Source organism: Neomonachus schauinslandi, chromosome 15, assembly GCF_002201575.2.
Source record: "Neomonachus schauinslandi chromosome 15, ASM220157v2, whole genome shotgun sequence".
Taxonomy (NCBI): domain Eukaryota; kingdom Metazoa; phylum Chordata; class Mammalia; order Carnivora; family Phocidae; genus Neomonachus; species Neomonachus schauinslandi.
Genome location: NC_058417.1, coordinates 20255213 through 20278376, shown reverse-complemented (window position 1 = coordinate 20278376; position 23164 = coordinate 20255213). Strand labels below are relative to the sequence as shown.

The window sequence follows — 23164 nt, the reverse complement described above, 5'->3', positions numbered from 1 at the left end:
TCAGCCGCAGCAACTTCTTCCTAGAAACATCGCCAAAGGCAAGGGAAACAAGGGCAAAAATGAACTATTGGGACTTCATCAAGATAAAAAGCTTTTGCAAAGCAAAGGAAACAGTCCACAAAACGAAAAGACAACCGACAGAATGGGAGAAGATATTTGCAAATGACATATCAGATAAAGGGCTAGTATCCAAAATCTATAAAGAACTCATCAAACTCAACACCCAAAGAACAAAGAATCCAATCAAGAAATGGGCAGAAGACATGAACGGACATTTTTCCAAAGAAGACATCCAAATGGCCAACAGACACATGAAAAAGTGGTCAATATCACTCGGCATCAGGGAAATCCAAATCAAAACCTCAATGAGATACCACCTCACACCAGTCAGAATGGCTAAAATTAACAAGTCAGGAAACGACAGATGTTGGCGGGGATGCAGGGAAAGGGGAACTCTCCGACACTGTTGGTGGGAATGCAAGCTGGCGCAGCCACTCTGGAAAACAGTATGGAGGTTCCTCAAAAAGTTGAAAATAGAGCTACCATATGATCCAGCAATTGCACTACTGGGTATTTACCCCAAAGATACAAAAGTAGGATCCGAAAGGGTACGTGCACCCCGATGTTTATAGCAGCAATGTCCACAATAGCCAAACTGTGGAAAGAGCCAAGATGTCCATCGACAAATGAATGGATAAAGAAGAGGTGGTATATATATACAATGGAATATTATGCAGCCATCAAAAGGAATGAGATCTTGCCATTTGCAATGACGTGGATGGAACTGGAGGGTATTATGCTGAGCGAAATAAGTCAAACAGAGAAAGACATGTATCGTATGACCTCACTGATATGAGGAATTCTTAATCTCAAGAAACAAACTGAGGGTTGCTGGAGTGGGGGGTGGGGTGGGAGGGATGGGGTGACTGGGTGATAGACACTGGGGAGGGTATGTGCTCTGGTAAGCGCTCTGAATTGTGCAAGACTGTTGAATCTCTGAAACAAATAATGCAATATATGTTAAGAAAAAAAAAAAGAAGATAGGAGGGGAAGTATGAAGGGGGGAAAATTGGAGGGGTAGACGAACCATGAGAGACGATGGACTCTGAAAAACAAACTGAGGGTTCTAGAGGGGAGGGGGGTGGGAGGATGGGTTAGCCTGGTGATGGGTATTGAGGAGGGCACGTTCTGCATGGAGCACTGGGTGTTATGTACAAACAATGAATCATAGAACACTACATCTAAAACTAATGATGTAATGTATGGGGATTAACATAACAATAAAAAAATTTAAAAAAAAAAGAAACCACCTTCATACCAGACCTTAAAGAATTTCCACCGATAACGTTTTCAGTACAATAAGGGGTTCCCATTAAGAATTCCTACACACGTAAACAAAGTACCATGTGCAAGAGTCAGACTAAACAAGATTCAGAGTCATGAAAACTTCTTAGAGTGGAATTATTAGAAACAGAATATCAGAATGTTTAATATGTTTTAAGAAATCAAAGACCTAAAAATATGAGAAAGAGCAAGTAACTAGGCAATTGATAGAAATAAAAACTAAAATTAAGAAACAGTTTTAGCATCAGTTTAGACAAAGCTGAAGAGAGAATAGAGAAATGAACAAAAGAATAAAGGAAATTATCCAGGATTCTACTTAGACCAAGAAGTTAAAAAAAGAGAGACACTATTAAGAGACATGGAAGATAAAATGAAAAGGTCTAATGTGCATCTAATCAGAGTTACCCAAGGAAAGGAGAGGATGGGCAGAGCAATATTGGGAAATATATTGCTGAGAATTTCAACAGTGATGAAGGATAACACTCTGGGGAGTCAGGAACTCTGCTATATCCCAAGCTGGAAAAATTACAAGAAATCTGCATTTAAGCACATTGTGAAATCTCAGAACATCAAAGGCTAAGAAAATGCATTAAAAGCAGATTTGCTTAAAAGAATTAGAGTCTGAGAGAAAAAAAGTGTAAACCAAAATTCTGTGCCAAGAATATATATGTTTCAAGAACAAAGACACAGTAGGGGCACCTGAGTGGCTCAGTCGGTTAAGCATCTGACTCTTGATCTCACCTCAGGTCTTGGTCTCAGGGTCGTGAGTTCAAGCCCTGCATTGGGCTCTGCGCTGGGTGTGGAGCCTACTTAAGGGAAAAAAAAAAAAAGAACAAAGACACAATAAAGAATCTTTCTGAAAAAGAAAAAAGAGTTAAAAGCACCCTAGAGGAAATTCTAAAGGATATATACATCAGGCCAGAGGAAGAGTATATAAAATGAAAGCCTGAAATGCAAAAAGAAGGGCAAAGAAATTGGTCAAGGTGGCTGTGTATAAATAAACTGTAAAATAATATTTTATTGGATTAAAAATACAGATTAGAATTAAATAGCACAACACTAGCATATAAACTGAAAGGGTGGGTGATTATAATTCAGGTGTTTAAGATCCGTGGTCATTCAGGAAAATAATAAAAATATTGCTTAGCTTATAACCCTGATGACACACAAATGCAGGTTAAATGTCCTCATGGAGTCATGAAAAGAATAGAAATGAAGTTATAACTTCTAAACTAGTTGTGGGGCGGGGGGAAGCAGAGCCAGAATGAGAAGCAAATAATCTGTTCTAAAAAACACAGGAAAGAGGAGACAAAAGAACATAGGAAAGCCAGAACAAATTAAGATGGTAGAAAGAAACCCAAGCATACTAGTGATTACATTGAATGTAAAAATGGATAAAAATTGTCAAATCAAATCAAAGACAAAGAATCCAGAAGAGCTGAAAGTTTAAAAAGATTTATCAGACAAATTCTGACAATCTGGGATCACTTCAATCCAAGTTCAGGGCCTGGAGTGGCTTAGCGATGGGCCAGATTGTTTTCCATTCCCCTTGGACTCCCAGCGTTAGCTCCTCAGGATTGCAGACCACTGTCCCTTCTCCATGGCCTTGGGTTCCAGCCTGCAGCCCCCTGGCCCCACAAGGCTGTCTGTCCAGAGGAGAGCAGCTCTGAAGGCTGGCCTCATCCCTTTGGATTTTAGTCTTATTCTTAACTCAGTTATCTTATTAGCTCTTTGATGCATTTTAAGATTCTCCCCCACCCCATATCTGTCTAGCACTTTCCCTAGTGAAGTTATCAGGAAGATTGATGGTGTTGCTTAGTCCTGCACCACCAGAAGTGGAAGTCCTGACTTCCTCAGCTGGTTTCAGAATCTACAGTGTGTTAATGCATGTCTTGTCTCTCCACCTAGATTCTCGGTCTTTTAAATACAGGGAGTGAATTCTACTAATTTGATATACCCCTTGATACCTAATAAAGCACACCCTAAGCAGATGGTCAGTGAATTATTAAATGAACTTGAATCTGCCCTGTGACTCTATTTGGCAGTGTTCAAAGCAAGTTAAATGGGCTAATGTCTAAATACGGTATCTTCTGGCTACTACATATACCAACTGGTGTACTTTCACAAATAATGTTTTCCATAAAATATAGGGAGAAACCGGTTAAAATGTGCAAGAGAACGAGATCAGTATTAACTTTTGCAGTTTAACCTTTATAAGTAACACTTGAATTTGTCAAATTTAGGATTTCTTAGGCTGAGTCAGTCTGGATATTTATAAATGAGAGAGGAGGCGGCATTTATAAATTGAGGCAGAATGCTGATTAAATATAGAGAAAGTATTTCCACTGGATTCCATAACTGGAGATTTTTATATTACCAAACAGGATGGAAGGGCATTCCCCCAGCCCTTAGTTGGTCATTAGCATCTAATCCAGTGTTCACACTTCCTGTGCAAATCAGTTAATATTGGTAAAATTCCATTTAACTGGTTTCTGTTGAGTAAAGTTACTTTTACTAGTCAAATGATATATTATACAAAGATTGCTTTGCCCACATAATTGTATGAACTATTGAGTTACAAGTATTTCTAAATTTATGCTCTAATTTTCTTTTTGACCCAAAGGTCATTTAGAATTATTTTCTTAATCTCCAAACCTGTAAGATTTTCTAATTATTTTTTCCCTTGATTTCTAGCTTAATCTCATTCATTCAGAGGATATAATATACTCTGTGTGATTTCAGTCCTTAGAAATTTGTTAAATTTTCTTTATGTATATATTTTGTTTATATATATAAAAATAATTTGCACTGTACTCTATACACACCTATCAGGTCAAGTCTGCTACTCATACTGTTGTCCGATTTTTCTGCATTCTTACTAATGTTTTTGTTTTGTCAGTGCCAAAATGTGACAAAATCTACTGTGATTCTGAATTTGTCTGCTTTTCCTTGTACTTTCTGTTTTGGCTTTGGATATTTTAAGAATTTATTTAGGCTTATTCAAATTAGAACTATTATTTCTTCCTAGTATTTGAGTTATTTATCATTATGAAATGCCTATTTCTGTACTGCTTTTTGCCTTAAAGTCAGCTTTGCATGAATAAATAGTTAACACCACCTTCTTTTGTGGCCAGGGTTTGCATGGTATATCTTTTTCCACTCTTTTACTTTCAACCTTTCCGTATCCTTATGTTTCAAGTATGTGCCTTGTAAGTAGCGTATAGTAAATAAGATTTGCTTTTTTATGCAAGCTGACAATCTTTGTCTTTTGAATATATCACTTAGTCCATTACTCTACATTACTTTTAGTTTTCTATAATGTAGTTTCTATGCTTTTAATGTAGTTGCATTTAAATTGACTGTCTCATTAGTGTTTCCTATTTGATGCTTCTGTATTTCTTTTTCTTTCCTTTGTAACTTTCTTTTTAATTGGTCATTGTGGGCAAAAGGTTAACAAAATTCTGTTCCTTCTGCTCAACAATTAACCCTCCATTAAATTTCTAGCTCTGTTCCCATTAATGTAGTAAGATGTATATCGACAGTATTAGTACACAGTATTGCTTATGATAAAAATTACCCCTGTTTGTAAATTGCATCTCTGCTGGGAGAATAAGAAATGTATGTGGGGATGACATATTTGGGCTTCCCTGAATATGGGGACTCATGTATTAAGCATGTCCCTTTTGAGGACCCTGGATGCTATGTCTTCAGATCTATTTGAAAGGGATATTGGATACTGTGGGGCATGAGGCTTTTAAACCAAGGGCACTTTCCATACCCTCCCAATGTGGATCTTATCTCTTTGCCCCTAAGCTGTCACCTAACTGTGTTTGGACAGCTGCAAGGGGCTGTGACACTTCTCTTGGCAAGCCATGTTTTTGTCCTGAGTAAACACATGCCAAGTGTGGCCTGTGAGTCTTTTGAGTCAGAACGTGACCCTCTGACCCCTGCCACTCAGTGTTGCAATTATTTTTTATTATTCCCTTTGTTATTTTGGAAGATTTATATCATAATATTGTTTTGGTGGTTATTTGATTGATTATAATTCCACTCTTCAATATAAAAATCTAATATAATTTGGTACTTTTACCTCCTTCCTGGAAGATGGAAGGTCCACAAAACATTTTTGGGGGGTGGGGGGTCCATAAAATGTTATAATTCCATCTGCCTTCCTCTCAACATCTGTGCTATTTTGGTCATGTATTTTAATTGTATGTGTAGCCAGCAAAATGATGACATCATATCATTGCTGTTACTACTACATATAGTCAGTATCTGTTTAGATTTACTCATTTATCACTTCTTTTTTCCTCTTTCTGTATCACTGACTATCTGGGACCATTTTTCTTATCCCTGAATTTCATCCTGTTACATTTGAGATCTGTTGTTGACAGAGTCTCTGGTTTTGTTTACCTGTAAATATTGTGTACTGTTTTCACTTGTGAAGAATATTTTTGCTGGGTGCAGAATTCTACATTGGCAGTTCTTTCCTTACTTCAAAGATAATACTCCTTTGTCTTCTGGATGCCATTGTTTCTTGTGAGAAGTCAGCTGTCAGTCTGTTGCTCCTGAGGTAACGGATCTTTTCTCCTCTGGCTGCTTTGCTTCGGTATTCCGAAGTTTTACTACAGCGTTCCTAGGTGTCAATTTTTTTTTTTAATCCTGCTCATAATTTGTAGGACTTCTTCAGTTTGTCACTGTTTGATTGTTTTTTATCAGTTTTGCCAGGTTCTTGGCTGTTAGCTCTTCAAGTCCTGCCTCTGTCTCTTCTGTCTCCTCTGCAGGCCGTCCCGCTGTGTCTGCTATGCCTCCTAACCTCTCTGTCATTTCATCTTTTCATCTCTCCGTGCTTCATTCTTGGAAATTTCTTCCCAGAAATACATTCAAAGACTGGTCCACTGACTTCTCAATTCCCATCATTGTATTTTTCAGTCCTAGGTTATGCATTTGATTTGGTTCTTTTTTATAGTTTCTGGTTCTCTAAAAAATTCTCAATATTGTCTTCTGTCATCTTTAGCACGGTAAGCATAGTTATTTTATTATCTCTGATAACTCCAATATCTGGATTTCTGCAGGTCTGTTTATTTTATATGTTTTGCTGTTTCTCATTCTTGTTATCTTGGTTCCTTATGTGTCTGGTTAATTTTTATTTTGCTCCCAACGTTATATTGGCAAAATTGTTTATAGAAATAAGTGGAGACCCAAGTTTATGTAATCTTTCTCCAGTAAAGATTGACTTTTGCTCCTTTTAAGCAGCTAAGAGCACTAGTATTTCAAATCAGCTGCTCCAATTTCAAGTCTCTGTGAGAGAGTGCCTACTTCTGACTCACCCTCGTTGCTAGTGGCAGCCTTTTTGGATCCCATCCCAGAGTGAGAGGGGTTTACCCATGACCTCCTTTTCAGGCCCTACTCTCTGATCTCTTTCCCACTAGCCTTATGAGGCTATCACAACCTCTGCTTAGATCCCATCCACTTCCTCTGGAGTTGGTAAATTCCCCAGGGGAAAAGGAGGCCTCAAACCTGGCAACTTGCATGGCATCCTCCTCCTCCTAGATTCTGGTCCCGTAATTTAATTCTCTGCTGTCTTTAAGCAGGTGTTTTTCGTATATTTTAATTGCCTATCTCACATGTCCCCAGCATGGGTGTTGGTTTAAATTACCTAATCTGTCATTACTAACATGGAAGCCCTAATATCCTGTTTTCCTAAATTAGGTTATTAGGTCCAGAGAGACTTTATCATAGCTAGTTAAGAGCAGAAACAACGAATACCCAAGTGTCCTCATTCTGTGTGTTTTTTATTCTGTTACACCACTGCCAAAGTATACAGATAGATCTAGCAGCATTTTGATATTTGCTGTGCTCAGTGATACTTCTTTCAGTTTATTTGTCAAGCAGTAAAGGTCCCATATCCCAGGAAACTTGCAGAAAATCCTCAAGTAAATAGTACCCCCTCCCTGCCTTCCCCATCCCATTAAGTTTGTTTTAAATTTATTTAAACTTTTAAAAAGTGAGCCACAATCTCCCCGTATAAATCTTCCATTTGAAAATCATTAGAGATTCATGAACATGTGGTCACCTATCACTATTTTCTAAAGTAAGATTCTGCTTGTACTTTGTAATAATATCAAATCTCTGCTTAATACCTAAGCCAGGGATTGGTGTTCCAGAATAGGGAAGAAGTATCAGTTGTCTATTAATTCATAACAAATCACCCTAAAATGTAGTACCTAGAACAACAGCAATTTATTGTGTCTCATGATTTGGTGGGTTGACTAGCCGGTTTGTCTGGTCTCACCGGGGCTCACCAAGTCTAAATGGTTTAAAATGGCTCCCCAAATGCCATGGCTGAATGACTGGATAACTTGGCCTCTTTCTTCATATAGTTTTTAGTCCTGGGTTTCTTCACGTGATGGAAGAAGTATTCCAAAAGTTCAAAGCACCTCAAGGCTGAGTGTCCACGAGTAACCCAGTATCACTTCTGCCATATTCTTTTGGTTAAGACAAGTCACAGGGCCAGCCCAGATACCAGGAGTGAGGTGGAAAATTCACCTCTTCATTGGGAAGTCCAGCGAAATATTGTGGTCCTGTCTTTAAAGCTACCACAGTGTGATGAAAAAAGGCAGGTGTTGTAGGCAGAGTAATGGCCTCTGCATTTCAACACCGGTTCTCAGACACTGATGGACGGAGTGTTCTACAATTCAGTTCAGTTCTACCACTACCTGGAACAGCCCGATGAAGAGATGCACACAGTGACAAGGTCTGGGAGGTCTGGACATCCAGAGAGCAAGAGCTTCTCCCCATGGAGACAGGTTACATCACCCTCCCTGTACATTGATATGTTCACCAACCAAAAAGCTCTTTGGGGCCTCGGTGTCTTGAGTGTTTTTTTGAATGACGGTTTTTTTAAATAAGGGTTTTATTACATAAGCATGATTGAGTAAGTCATTAGCCCATGACTGGACTCAACCTCCAGCCTTCCTTCTGTGGAGATCAGGTTGCTGAAAGTCCCTTCTCTAATCCTATGGAGGGTTTTTTTGATGCCCACCCCGCATCCTGAAGCTATCTGGGAACTGGGCAGGAGTCACCTCATTAGCATAACAAAGACACTCTTACCACTGAGGAAATTCCAAAGGTTTTAGAAGTTCTATGCTAGGACCTGTGACAAAGTCCAGAGAGAAAGAGAGGGAGAGAGATGGAGATGATATTATTATTATTATTATTATTATTATTATTATTATTATTATTATACCACAGCCTCCCAAGGTTACCCATGCCCTAATCCCCAGAACCTGTAAACATGTTATGTTGAATGGCAAGGTAGAATGAAGGTTGCAGGTGGAGTTAAGATTGCTGGTTCTGAACTTAAAGAGATTATCCTGCATTGTCCAGGTAGGACCTTTGTAAATTTAAGAGTCCTTCAAAGGGAAAGAGGAATGCAGAAGAGTCAGAACCAGGGAGATAGTATCATTTGAAAGACTTAACAGGCCATTACTGGCTTTCAAGATGGAAGGAGGCCACAGGCCAAAGAATGTGGGCAGCCTCTAGAAGCTGGAAAAGATTAAGAAAGTGCATTCTCTCTAAGAGTCTCTAGAAGATCACAGCCTGGATTTTTAGCCCGGTGAGACCCATCTCAGACTGCTGACCTCCAGAGTTCTATGAGAATATATTTGTGTTGGTTTAAGCCACTAGATTTGTGGTGGTGTAGAAAACTGACCTCCGTGCTTTGGAGCCAAAGTACAAGGCAAAAGACAGAGTTTGAGATAAAGAGGAATGAGAGCTTTTTTGCTTTGCGGGGCAAAGGAGGCTGCACAGGCCATGGCCTTCAAAAACTGCAAACCCTACGGGAGGAAGGGGCTGGGTGGTTTATAGGGAAATATAGGATCTAGCCGGGTTTGACAGGAATTGTGTAGGTGCTACCAGCCTCCTTCATCATGTCTTTAGGGTGGTACCAGGTTCCTGAAACAAAAGGCTAAGAAGGGAGGAGGGGAGCTTTGCGGAAGAGAGGGAAAAGGTTACTTTAAAATTGAGCTTCGCTGAAGCATTAGTGCGGCCATTTTTATTTTTGTTCAACTTTGTGCTTTTAAGCAGTTTCAGTGGTAATCCGCTGTGGCAGCAATAGGAAATGAACATAGCAGGGCCTTGAAAAAGGAAAAAAAGTGGCATTTTTTCCACCAAGGAATGCAGCATGATAAATCTGTCCTTGGAGCTTCCTGTGTAGATGTTGAAAACCCACTCTGTTCAGAATGCAAGTAACTTCACATTCTTCAAATCTCTCTTATTTCTTAAATTATTGACTACTTCCTTTTACCTCCAGCCCTCAGTAGAGCTCAAAATCGCCTATCTACAGAGGACTCTATCTCTTAAATAAAGTGCATCTGTGTGTGTCTGATAGGTTATAGATCAGAGAAGGGAAAGTAACTCTTTGCTCTGGTAAGTAGGATACGTTTGACCTTGATTCATCCAGTGAGAATTTGTTACCTTCAGCAAACCAGGATCTGTCTTACACCGGCACAGTTTTATACTTAAAAGGAGTTATGATCTAATGCATGGTAGAAAACTTAATTGGCCCAGAGGGAGGGCTTTCTTGGTAGGCTCTTTCTTAGAGTCAGTGACACCTACAGGAGGTTTTGTAACTTCTCTACTTACAAGTTTTAATCTCTTTTTCAAAAGCACAAACTAACGTGATGATGGTGAGGATGATGACAATGACGATGGATGGTGGCCATGATGGCAGCTGACGCTTACAGAGCACCTACTGTGTGCCAGAGCTGGGCTTACGTTTTATGTTCTTCATTGCAGTTCATCTTTTTCATGGCTCCTGCCTCTTTCTATTAAATTACTCTTTCTGTTCCTTTTTAACCATCTTTTCATAAATACACATAAACTCAATGTTTATACATCTCAATTATTTACTCCTTAGTTTTATCCCCTTTTTGCAGTTCCTGATGAATTCCTAAAATATAATAAAACAAAATTTTAGCTAGATGCACAAGAACTCCCAATCTTGAAGGGAAAGGAAGAATAACTACTTTATTCACAAGTATATGTCTGAGAAATTAGAGGCACTGAGCTTAATTTGACACAATTAACACTAATTACATGTTAGAGTCCTTAGTTTGGGATTTTTCTCCAGTGAAACTTACCATTTGCTGATTTATTTCTTTAGGAGCCCTATTATGTACGTTGCATCAAACCCAATGACAAGAAATCCCCACAGATATTTGATGATGAGCGCTGTCGGCACCAAGTAGAGTATCTTGGACTACTGGAAAACGTGAGGGTGCGGCGGGCGGGGTTTGCCTTCCGCCAGACATACGAGAAGTTTCTTCACAGGTGAGAATAAAGAACCCTGACAGACATCGACAAATCTGGGGTCCTCCCCATGTAGGACAGTGCATTAGCACAGATTAAATACTCTGAATATTTGCCAAATGAGTAAGAGTCAAGGGAACGGCAAATATGAAAAACTTTCTCATTCAGCACAAGAGTCTCCCTGAGTTTATGGTTTATAGACCATGAGGAAAGATTCATTCTGTGGGGGAAAAATGTGGGTGTTGTAGTTTGGTAGAAAGAACCTAGATTCAGAGTCACATCTAGGTTGGAATCTTGGGTATGCCACTCATTTGCTGTGTGATCTTGGGCTAGAAATTTAACGTCTTTGACTTTGTTTCTCCATCTGTAAAATGAGTTTAATAACACTACCTGTAAGGCTGTTGTTGTGAGGATTAAGTTAACCTAAGTAAAAAAAGCTAGGTGCCTGACACATAGTAGATGTTCAGTTAATGCTGTCTGTCCTTACCGATATTAGTAATTACCATAATAACAAAATATTAAGCAGTTAATCATGGAGACCGTGCAGTTAGTCTACCTGATTTGAATCCTGGCTTTGCCATTTCTTGGCTTTTTGACCATGGGCAAATTACATTATCTTTCCATGCCTCTGTTTCCTCATGTGTTAAAAAATGAGGTAATAATAATAACAACTACTTTTTAGGGTTGCTGGAGAATTAAATGAGATTGTGTGTGTGTGTCTGTGTGTGTATGTGTGTATGAAGCAGTTAGAATGGAACCTGGCATATAGCAGTCATTCAATATATGTAAGATATCATTGCTCCTGTTATTTATTGTTAGTAATAATAATGATAGTTGACAACTGGGACTCATAAAGTCCCTTTAAATTCCTTCTGTTCATTTATCTAAAAATATTTACTGAACATTTCCTGTGTTCGAGACTACAGATGCCACAGAATATGAATAAATAGATAAAATATTGGGTGCTCAGAAGAGTCTCTAAGGAGATAATAATGGCAGGAAGGAGCCAGCCATGCGAACATCAGAGGGAACAGCAGGTGGGGCAGAGGGAACAGTGAAGGAGAGGCTCAGTTGTGGTAGTGAGTGTGGTGTGTTAGGTAGCAAGCGTAGCCGTGTGGCTGGAGGCTGCTCAGTGACAGGGCAGGGGTGTGAGATGAGATCAGAGAGGTGGACAGGGGCCAGATCATGTCGAGTTTTATAATCCAGACTAAACAGTTTAGATTTTGACTAAATCTGGCAGGAACCCATTGGTGGATTTTAAGCAGGGAGCAACCTAATCTTATGGCTGTTTGAGGAGATACTGTGACTGCTGTGTGGATAGGAAGCAAGGAGACATTTAGGGATGTTACTGTGGGAGACTGGGAGAGGGGGCTTGTTCATGCCTTGAACAAGAGATGATTGTAGATGCAAGGGTAGTGGACAGATTTGGGATATGTTTTAGGGGAAGGTTGACCAGGCTTGCTCATGGATTGGCTAGATAAGAGAGGAGGGAGAGAGAGAGGAGTGAAGGATCACAATTAGATTTTGGCATGGGTAAGCATATACCATTTGCTGAGATAAGATTGGGTAAGAGAAACTTGAGGAAGAGGTCATGGAACAGGGGCAAGGATGGAATCAAGGTTTGTCTCTTGACTTTTAGGTTTGAAATGGCTACTGAAAATCTAGGTAGAAATATTAAATGAGCTATTAAATACACATATCCAGAAAGAAGTGTGGGTTGGAGATAGAGATGCTGGAGTTATTAGTCTAGAAATGACGTATAAAGTCTCAGAACTGGATAGAGAAGAGAACGAGGCCCATTCAAACACTTAGGTTTGTGATCTGACATGAAGGAACCACCAAAGAGAAGAAAAGGAGCCACCAATGAGATAGAGGAGATACCAGAAAAGGGTTATGTCACAGAAGCCAAGAGAAGACATCATTTCAAGAAGAAAACTGTAGTTACCATATCGCACATTGCTGTGCAGTCAAGTCGTCAAGTAAGACAAAGGTAGAAGCTTCAGCATTAGATCTGGCAACATAGCGGCCAAGGGAGAAATGGCTGGGCAGAGCCTGATTTGAACAGGTTGGGAAGTGAAGTGAGAAGCTGGGCACCTGTAGACAACTCAAGAATGTGTGCTGTGAATGAGGGCAGGGAAGAATGTGGGGTGTGAGGTCAGGAGACACTAGGAAACAGACGCAGGTGGGGCTGATTCAGAACAGAGGGAGAACCCAGAGGCGCAGGACCAAGGGAGGTCATTGTCATCATCATAATATCCTTGAGAAGGCAAGGCTCAGAATCCCACGCACAAGTGGAAGGTTTGTCAGCGTTAGGTAGGAGTAGGGACACTTCCCCCATAGCAACAGGACAAAAGGCAGAGAATATGAATACAGACACAGAAAGGCTTAAAGGTCCGCAGATGGCAAAGATGATGTTCCAATCTGATTGCTTCTGTTTCCTTAACCAAGCATGAGGCGAGGCCAAGAGGGGGGGGAGTGGAGATGAGGGGAGGTGGTGTGGAGGTTTGAGGGGAAGTGGGAATACTCATTTTGGAGAGTAGGAAAGCACAGATTTGTATGGTAGGATTGCTGTCAGGAAGACCCGAGTGTCTGTGTGAGATCTGAGGTTATCAATGGGCAGTGAGACCACCAACATTATTGGTTTTCTCCACCAGTGTTCAGCTACTTTTGCACAGAAGTGAAAGGGGTTGCACTGAATGGAGACTCTTAGAATGAATAAAGCGCAGTGGCCTGGAAAATTCAAACTTCATTTTACACTGATCAAAAGGTTATGCTCAAAACTGACCATTTTCCTTATTGAAATCACACTGTCCTTTAGATTTGGTTTTTCATTTGCTTATTGAGGCTGTAGAGTTGGAATGTTTTCATGAGTAGAGATGTGTGCATTCTGAGTCTTGATTTCAAACAATGTCAAATTATATTAGAAAGATTTCTAGTCTCTTGTTATTATGCTTAGAATTCTAGCAATTGCTCGGTCACAGAATTTGGTTTTTTGTTATCACCCATAAAAAATCAGCAGATGTTAAATACTGGCGTGAGCAGGGTGGAACAGGGTAACTATAGGATGGGGCTGAACCGAAAATATTTTATCATGAGACAAAGGGAAGCTGTGGCAAGTAGCTAAGGTAAGAGAACAGTAAGCAAGCCTGACTTGGAGGAGACAAGGAATTTTGCAAGTGCATCCATATCTTTTACATTCAACTCAGGAGGTTTTGGTGTGTTTGTTTCTTGTCATGGGAGACATGCTATAAGGATTGGAATATGTTTTCTAATACACACATAAAAATACAATAGAAAAGTTCAAAGGAACCTGTGAATTTCAAATATGGTGGTCTTAGTGGCGTAAGGCTAAATCCATTTCTACTCCAAGAACATCCCCAAATAATGTAAATTATGTATCTTTAAAACCAAGAAAATGCACAGCCACACTATGGAATCAAGAAGGGGTTTGAGTCTCAATGAACCTTGGAAATGTGACTCCCTCCTAAATACGAAGTGAAGCAATTGTGAAGACCCAGGAGTAAGCCAAGGTCGCAGTTTTTAGGAAAGACTGCTTTTGCCATTCAGGAAACCACGCTGCATGTCCTGTTTCTGTGGAGCTGGCCACAGCTGCAGCACCAGGAGGTGGCCGCAATGGCCAGGACAAGGGACACCTCAGTAGCTGCAAGGGGGATATCATAGGCATGACAGCTGACACCCATGAAGCAAAAGTCGCCATGTTACAAGAGGCCAGCCAAGGCCAAGACGTACACAGGACTCTGTGGAAGTAGATAGGATAATAGTGAAACGTCTGAGAAAGACCAGATAATGGAAAAGAGACAGTAAGCCCAGCAGATGCCAAACCTTACCCGCTGAGGAACCAGAGCAAGGAGTAAATGGCATTGGAATTAGCCTGTTTAATATTTTCAGAGAGATAAAGGAGAGAATTATGGTCCTAGAATAGGAATATGAAGTCAGAAACAAGAACAGGTAATTATTAGGAAAAATAATTAGGGCGCCTGGGTGGCTCAGTCGTTAAGTGGCTGCCTTTGGCTCAGGTCATGATCCCAGAGTCCTGGGATCGAGTCCCACATCAGGCTCCCTGCTCAGCGGGAAGCCTGCTTCTCCCTCTCCCACTCCCTCTGCTTGTGTTCCTGCTCTCACTGTCTCTGTCAAATAAAAAAAAAAATGGAGATTTGGAAAATGAAAATCAGATTAAACACAACTGAAGAGAGCATTGTCCATCAGCAGGAGAATGAGTCAGCAACGTGTCACATAATCACACAGTGGCTGCTAACCAGAGTTAAAGGGAATGAATGGCTGATACAGCAACATGAATGAATAGCACATTATGTGAACAAAGGATAGTCACCAAAGAATACATACTGTATGCTGCCACTTATATGAAGTTCAAGAACAGACAGAAATCAGAACCGTGGTCAGTTCTGGAGTGGGGGAACTGATGGGAAGGGAAAGAGGGCACTTTCTGAGATTATGGAGATGTTCTGCATCTTGATGGGGTGTCAATTTCATGAGTGTATACATTTTCCAAAACTTGTTAAACTGTATACCTAAATGTGTGCATTTTACTGTATGTAAAATTTACCACAATTTTAAAAAATTAAACTAAACCTCTTTTAAAAAGCACATTAGTAAACTGGAAGATCAAGTTGAAGAGTTCTTGCAGATTTCATCACAAAGAAAAAGAGAGATGGGAGATAGCAGAGCTCAAGCAGTATGTAAGGTCGATCCAGAAGTGCCAACAGCTGTTCAACAGGAGCACCCGAAGGAAAGGAGAGAGAGAAGAGGGGAGAAGTAGCACTTGAACAAATAGTGGCCAGGAATTTTCCTGAACTGAAAAAAGACAAATCTTCAAATTCAAAGAATACACAGAGTGGAAAGCATGTGAATTTTTTAAAAATGAAATTAAGTACATTATCTTCACTTTTAGAATGTTAGCGATAAAGGAAAATACTTAGAGCTCCCAAGAAAAGACAGAGTACTACCAGGGAATGAGAATCATACAGACATCAGACTTCTCATTAGCAGCATTTGATGCAAATAGACAAAGCAGCAATATCTTTACAGTGAGAGGGGATGAACTTTATACTTAGAACTTTATTCCATGCCAGGCCGCCTGGGTGGCTTAGTCAGTTGAACGGCCGGCTCTTGATTTTGGCTCAGGTCATGATCTTGGGGTCCTGGGATGGAGCCCTGCATCAGGCTCCATGCTCAGCAGGGAGTCTCCTTGAGGATTCTTTCTCTCCCTCTCCCTCTCTCTCTCTCTCTCTCTCTCACTCTCTGCCCCTCCCCCACTCGCAGTTCTCTCTCTTTCAAATCAATAAATCTTTTTTTTTTTTAAAAAGAACTTTATTCCATGCCAAATTATCATTCAAGAGTGTCAGTACAATAAAAATATTTTCTGACATATATAGGCTCAAAAAATTTACTATTCAGAGATCCTCTGAAAAATCTTCTGGAGCAAAAGGAAAAATAAATGCAGAAGAGAAAAGTGGAATGCAAAAAGTAATATTGAACAAATAAAGCAGTGAAACTTTTAAGTCTAAACATGTATCCATTGTAAGTGGGAAAAAGTCTGGTAAAAATCTGAAACAAAAATGAAAATTGGAGTGAAAAGTACAGAGAAGTAAAGACTTTTGTACTGTTTATGGGAAGGATAGAGATATAATTAACTAGACAGGAAAAAATAAGCATATATTTTCATATATACATACTTTTTATATATTAAAAAATTTACTTTTTATATATATGAAAAATTTTAAGACAATGATAATAACGGTGGCTAACACTGTGAGTTGCTCACTGCATATCCCAGGCACTGATTTGAGTGCCCTACGGCGTAGTAGGTAGTAAGTCACTGGAGGTGACTTCCAGATAAGGAGAAGATGGCATCTCCCATTTTTATGCAGATGAGGAAATGGAGGCACCCAAAGGTTGAGTAACTTGCCCCAGGTCACAGAGCCACGTCGTGGCAAGTGGGAGCCCTGTTTGGACTCAGGCCCTTGCCTCCTGAGCCTACCATCAGTGCAGTGCCTCACAATTGAAGGGATGGCTTTCAAATCAAAGGAGAAAATAAAATGAAATAAAGAAAATTCATTCTGTCCAAGTATCATATGATCTCACTGATATGAGGAATTCTTAATCTCAGGAAACAAACTGAGGGTTGCTGGAGTGGTGGGGGGTGGGAGGGATGGGGTGGCTGGGTGATAGACATTGGGGAGGGTATGTGCTATGGTGAGCGCTGTGAATTGTGCAAGACTGTTGAATCACAGATCTGTACCTCTGAAACAAATAATACATTATATGTTTAAAAAAAAAAAAGATAGGGGAAATCAGAGGGGGAGATGAACCATGAGAGACTATGGACCCTAAGAAACAAACTGAGGGTTTTAGAGGGGAGGGGGACAGGGAGATGGGTTAGCCCGGTGATGGGTATTAAGAAGGGCATGTATTGCATGGAGCACTGGGTGTTATACACAAACAATGAATCACAGAACACTACATCAAAAACTAATGATGTGATGTATGGTGAATAACATAACATAATAAAATTAAATTTAAAAAAAAGAAAAACAGTCTGTCCAATAGAAAAACAGTAAAAAGCAACAGCAAGAAGGCACATCTGATAGAAAATATAAAAGAAGTTGAGACATTAGACACATATTAATAATCACAATAAATGTGTTAAACTTACCTTTTACAAGACAGAATTGTGGAAAGTCAAGTCTATCTGATTGATGATTATGTAAGTCGAGATTAGGTCCTCTCTAGAATCATCCAGGAAGGGTGCTGTATGAGGCCGTGGGATATGCGTCTGGGAAAATAGCCTATGTCTACTCTGCAGACTGTCTTTATCTTCAGCTTTACGTAAGATGAATGTGTTCTGATTGGGAGATGGCCGTGTTATTTTACTATCACACCAATTGAACTAGTTAATAGTGGGACGTAGGGTGGGATAGACAGTGTGTATTGGACTAATGGTTCTGATGCTGGCAAGAGAAAAAGTAACATTTTCCACTGTAAATTTTTGCTTTTAGATTCTGCAGATTTTTTAAAGCTAGGTTTGAACCTCCATTTTTACTTGTCACTTTTCTTTATTTTCATTTATTTTATTGAAAAAAGAGAGAAGGATTTTAAATGTTCTGATAACCTTAAAAGTTGTGTGAGTCTTTCAGGGAGATAATACTAGTTGTCAGGAAGCAGATGAGTTCAGCTTTTTAATTCACAAGTTCAGGATGCTGGTTTGTGGGAGAACTGGGGTCTTGCCATTTTACCATTAGGAAGAAAGGAAGAGCACCTTGGCTGAGCAGTGTGGTGGGGGGTTGCTTCCAGCTTCTGCGGTATGCCGAAAATTTCAAACACACCATGACTACCTGTATTATAGCCCAAATGTTGACTCTTATTCTAGTGTTATAATGAATTTGGGATGATTCTGATTTTGTTTCCTTTTTTCATGTGATATTATTTTTCTCTTCATATTTGAACTCTTTCATTTGGTTTCTCCCTATCTGGCAAGTGAGTAAGCTTTTAAATGTATAGAGAGGAGTAATGGAGGTTGATGGTTGATGAAAGAAGACAGTAAAAGTCTAAAGGATAAGCAGGAGCCAGGCTTTGAAGTAGTAGATTAAAAAGCATCCAGGCAATGGGAACAGCATGTGCAAAGGCTCTAAAGGAAGAAAGAGGCAACCACACTACAGGACCCTAAAGAAGGCCAATGTGATTGGAGTATAGTGCTGAAGGGGGAGAGCAGTAAAAGATAAAAATGATGTAAGGCTTTCTAGAAAAGTCCTGTGGCAGCTGAGCCTGCAGAATGGATTGGGGAGGAACTGGAAAACAATTCAGGAGTCTATTGTACTAAGCTTGATGGTGGCTTGGATTAGGATTGTGGCAGTAAAAATGAGAGTAGTTGAATTTTAAATATATTTTAGAGGTAAGCCCAATAGGATTTGTTGATGAATTAGAAGGACAGATAGAGGAGAGAAGGGATCAAATAACAATTCCCAGGATTCTGGGTCTAGTAACTGTGGGCACTGAGGTGGGAAAGTGAAAGAAATGTAAGACGCCCTCAAGACTTATGTGGGCATTGGATGTATGCATCTAAAGCTCAGAACTCAGAGCTGGGCTATGGAAAATTCATGAATTGAAAAATAAAGTGGATGGAGTAGATGAGGTGACGTGGGGAGGTTGTACATAGAAGAGGACCTGATATGAGCCTTGGGGTCCTCCAACATTTGAGGGCCCAGTAATGGAGGAGCAGTAGCCAGCAAATGAGATCAAGAAGAAATATCCAGAGAGACAGACGGACATCAGGGAGATCATGCTATCATGGAAGCTCAGAAAAGAGAGATCCATCAAGAAGAAGGGATCAGAAGCCACTTAGGTATCTCAGCAAGAAATGTGTGAAGCCCAACAAAGACCATTTAAAGACTCCCAGGAGGCACAAAAGTAGACTTGAACAAGTGGAAAGACATCCCTTGTTCTTAGATAGGATGATTCAACATCATAGATAAATTTAATGAATTTAATGTGGGAACCCAATAAAAATACTAGTAAGGATTTGTTTGTTTTGTGATTGTTTTCCCCCTGGAACTATGCAGATTGATTCTAAAGTTCATATAGAAAAATACGCAAGCAGGAATAGCTAGAAAAACCTTTTAAAAAGAAAAGGATGAGGAGAGACCACCAGATACTAAAATATACTAAGACATCTATGATTGGGGCCCCTGGGTGGCTCAGTCGGTTGGGCAACTGCCTTCAGCTTGGGTCATGATCCCAGGGTCCTGGGATTGAGCCCCATGTCAGGCTCCCTGCTCAGCGGGGGAGTCTGCCTCTCCCTCTCCCACTCCCCCTGCTTGTGTTCCCTCTCTCGCTGTCTCTCTCTCTAGCAAATAAATTTTTAAAAATCTTAATAAATAAATAAAAATAAAACCACATAGGACTGATGCAGAGATGGACAGACAGAGCAATGAAACAGACCAGAATGTCTAGAAATACACTGAAGTACATATGAAAATGTAGTATATGATTAAAATGCCATATTAAATCACAGGGTGAAAGATGGACTTTTTAGTAAATAGTGTTGGAACAACTGGGTGGCCACTTGTCAAAAGATAAAATTGGATGCATACCTCATACCGTATACCAAAATAAACCCCAAGTGGATGAAAGATTTAAATGTAAACAATGAAAACATCCAACTACTAGAAGAACACATAGGTGAATTACTCTGTAACCCGAGTGGGAAGAGAGCCTTTCTTGTATGGATTAGAATTCCGATGTAATATACTACTGAATTTGGCTACATGTATTAAACAACTTGGCACCGGGGTGTGGGGGGCAGTGCTGTGGTTGGCAGCCTTCTCAGATGGTCACAGTGATCCCACCTCTTGGTACTCCTGCCCTTTGCCGTCCCCTTCTTTTGAATGTGGGCTGGCCCTAGTGATTTGCTTCTAGCAAAATGGAATTTGGCAAAAGTAATAGAATATCACTTTTGAAAGGAGGCTGTGACCCTGTGACTTCCGTCTTGCTTGTTTTCACTCATGAAGAAGCTGGTGTATGACAAGCTGCCTTATGAGAGGCCAACATGGCTGCTTGCGCCTAGAAACACAATTGGTTTTTGTGTACTGATCTTATATGCTTAGTTTTCTTTTAGTGAATAGTTTTCATCTGAAGATCTGCTTTTAGTGAATAGTTTTCATCTGAAGATCTGCTTCATTTCCTTTGAAGTGAATCATAAATAATATGAGTTTTATTCCCCAATCATACCAGCTTATTTATTGGTCTCACTGTACTGGCTGGAAAACCATGATCGAGGGATCCTTATCTTGTTTCTTTGCATATAAAGAATTTGTAAAGGTTACCCATTTATAAATGATATTTGCTGTAGGTTCTTGGTAAATTAGTCTGTACTAGATTAAGGAAGAACCCTTCTATCCCTAGTTTAGTAAGTCTTTATCATGAGGAGTGTTGTATCTTATTAAAGTCTTTTTCTACATCTCTTATCAGGTTAGTGAACAGAATTCATTACTAAGGTTTCTTTTTCTATTTATGAAGTGTCTTGAATTTATTAAATAGTCTTTCTGCATCTATTGAGACCATAAGGTTTTTCTCCCTTAACTTGTACCCTGTTCATTTTTCACACAGATACAAGATGATCTCTGAATTCACCTGGCCCAACCATGATCTCCCTTCAGACAAAGAGGCTGTCAAGAAGCTGATTGAACATTGTGGTTTTCAGGATGACGTAGCTTATGGGAAAACCAAAATTTTCATTCGAACACCCCGAACACTGTTTACCTTGGAGGAACTCCGTGCCCAAGTGCTCATAAGGATTGTCCTCTTTCTACAAAAGGTAATTTTATATTTTATATAGGGATCAGGTCTTGCTTTTATGTTCTTAAAATTTTGCTGGATGTTTTCTTTGATTCAAGCATTGTTCACAATGGTATATTCTTTGTATCTATGCCTATCTTAGAATGTTCTCTGTTGCCTTCACACATGGAAAATTTATTTGGCTGCCTGAGCTCAAAATTACTCTATCCTCAAAACTCAAGACATTTTATCTTCCAGTATTTAAAGTTGCGGAGATGTCTGAAGTAGCCAATTTTTTGTCTCTTGTAATTAACTGGGTTTTTTCCCTCAGCCTTACTGGGTAAAGGACTTTTTTTTTATCTTGTAATTCAGAAGTTTTGTCGACGTGTTTAAAACCCCCTGCTCACCCATCATAACCAGCACCAGCACTTGAATGAGGAGTGGGGTGCTGACTTGAAGCTCATTAAATCGTAGTAGCAATCATTCATTATTCATTCATCATTCACTCAGTCATGTTTTTCTTTTTATCCACCATACCCATTTCCATGCCTTCCGTATGAACCATTTTAATATTTAAAAAATTATATATGTATCTTTTTAAAAATCTTGTTCCTCTGCAAGAGGTATATTTTCTATGGGATGTATACCAAGAGAAAAGCTGCTGGGTCAGATGGTGTACGTAGACCTGACTGGTATAAGTAGTGCCCATTTCCTCCCCAAAAGGACTGTCTGTTTGCACCAGCTCACTAAGAGAGTTACTATGTGCCTACATCCTGACTAGTAACATCCAGCCACCTCAATTTTGCAAGACTAATAGGTATAATGATATCTTTTTTTTTTAAGATTTATTTATTTATTTGAGAGAGAGAGAGCACGAGCAGAGGGAGAGGGAGAAGCAGGCTTCCTGCTGAGTAGGGACCCCGAGGCGGGGCTCGATCCCAGGACCCTGGGATCATGACCTGAGCTGAAGGCAGACGCTTAACGACTGAGCCACCCAGGCGCCTCGGTATAATGATATCTCACTGCTGTTTTACTTTGTGTTTCTCTGATTACCATTGAAACTGAGCATCTCATTAAATGCTTATTTGCTCTTTGGGTCTTCCTGTAAACTGCCAGTTCATGTCCTTTGTCCATTTTTCTCCTGGAGCTGGTATCATTTTCTTGTTGATTAGCAGGAATTCCTTGAGTATTTTGGACATTAATCACCTATTTACATTAGACATTTAAAATATATTCTTTTTTTTTTTCTTTTTTTTAGAGAAGGAAAGGGTGGCAGAGGGAGAGAGACTCTTAAGCAGGTGTGGAGCCTGACACAGGGCTTGATCTCATGACCCTCATGAGATCACGACCTGAGCCAAAACCAAGAGTCAGACACCCAACTCTCTGAGCCACCCAGGTGCCCTGAAGGGAATCCTTAATTTTGACATCAAATTCTTCAATTCTTTGTCTTACATTTTGTTGAAGAGGGCTTTCTTTGTCTCCAGGTCACAAAGATACTAGCCTCTGTTTTCTCCTCTGAACTGTATACTTTTATCTTCCACATTTAGGTCTTGAATCCATTTAGAACTTACCTATATATGTGGTTTTACATAGGAATCCGGTTTCATTTTATTCCATATGGTGAACCATTTTGTCAGAACCATCTACTGAACAGTGTGTCCTTTTCCCATTGATTTGCATTGCCACCTCTATCATATGTTATCATGTGCATATAGTCTGAATGTTTATTTATACCGTTGCCCATTTTTACATTGATGCCACATAGTTTCTTTTTTTTTCTTTTTTCTTTTTTTTAAAGATTTTATTTATTTATTTGACAGAGAGAGACACAGCGAGAGAGGGAACACAAGCAGGGGGAGGGGGAGAGGGAGAAGCAGGCTTCCCGCGGAGCAGGGAGCCCGATGCAGGGCTCGATCCCAGGACCCTGAGATCATGACCCGAGCCAAAGGCAGACGCTTAACGACTGAGCCACCCAGGCGCCCCGATGCCACATAGTTTCAATTGCAGTATGTCTTAGTGTATGGTAGGATAAGTCATCTTCTTACTCTTCTTTATGCAGATGGATTAACCTACACATAGACCTTTATTTTGTAATATAAATGTTAATGTGTGTTTATTGGGTTCATTAAATTCAACAATGATTTTTATTAGGATGGCATTGAATTTATAGATTAATTTGAAAGAATTAACATTTTTA

At 39.8% G+C, this 23164-nt stretch overlaps 1 protein-coding gene across 1 annotated transcript in view; it reads left to right on the top strand.

The window, feature by feature from the left end:
* MYO1D (myosin ID) overlaps positions 1–23164 on the top strand; it is a 380578-nt gene that overhangs the window by 152343 nt on the left and 205071 nt on the right. Inside the window, exons 15-16 of the mRNA XM_021704452.2 lie at positions 10511–10677; positions 20800–21007. Coding sequence (XP_021560127.1) covers positions 10511–10677; positions 20800–21007 — 375 coding nt within the window. The remainder of the gene's footprint in view (positions 1–10510; positions 10678–20799; positions 21008–23164) is intronic.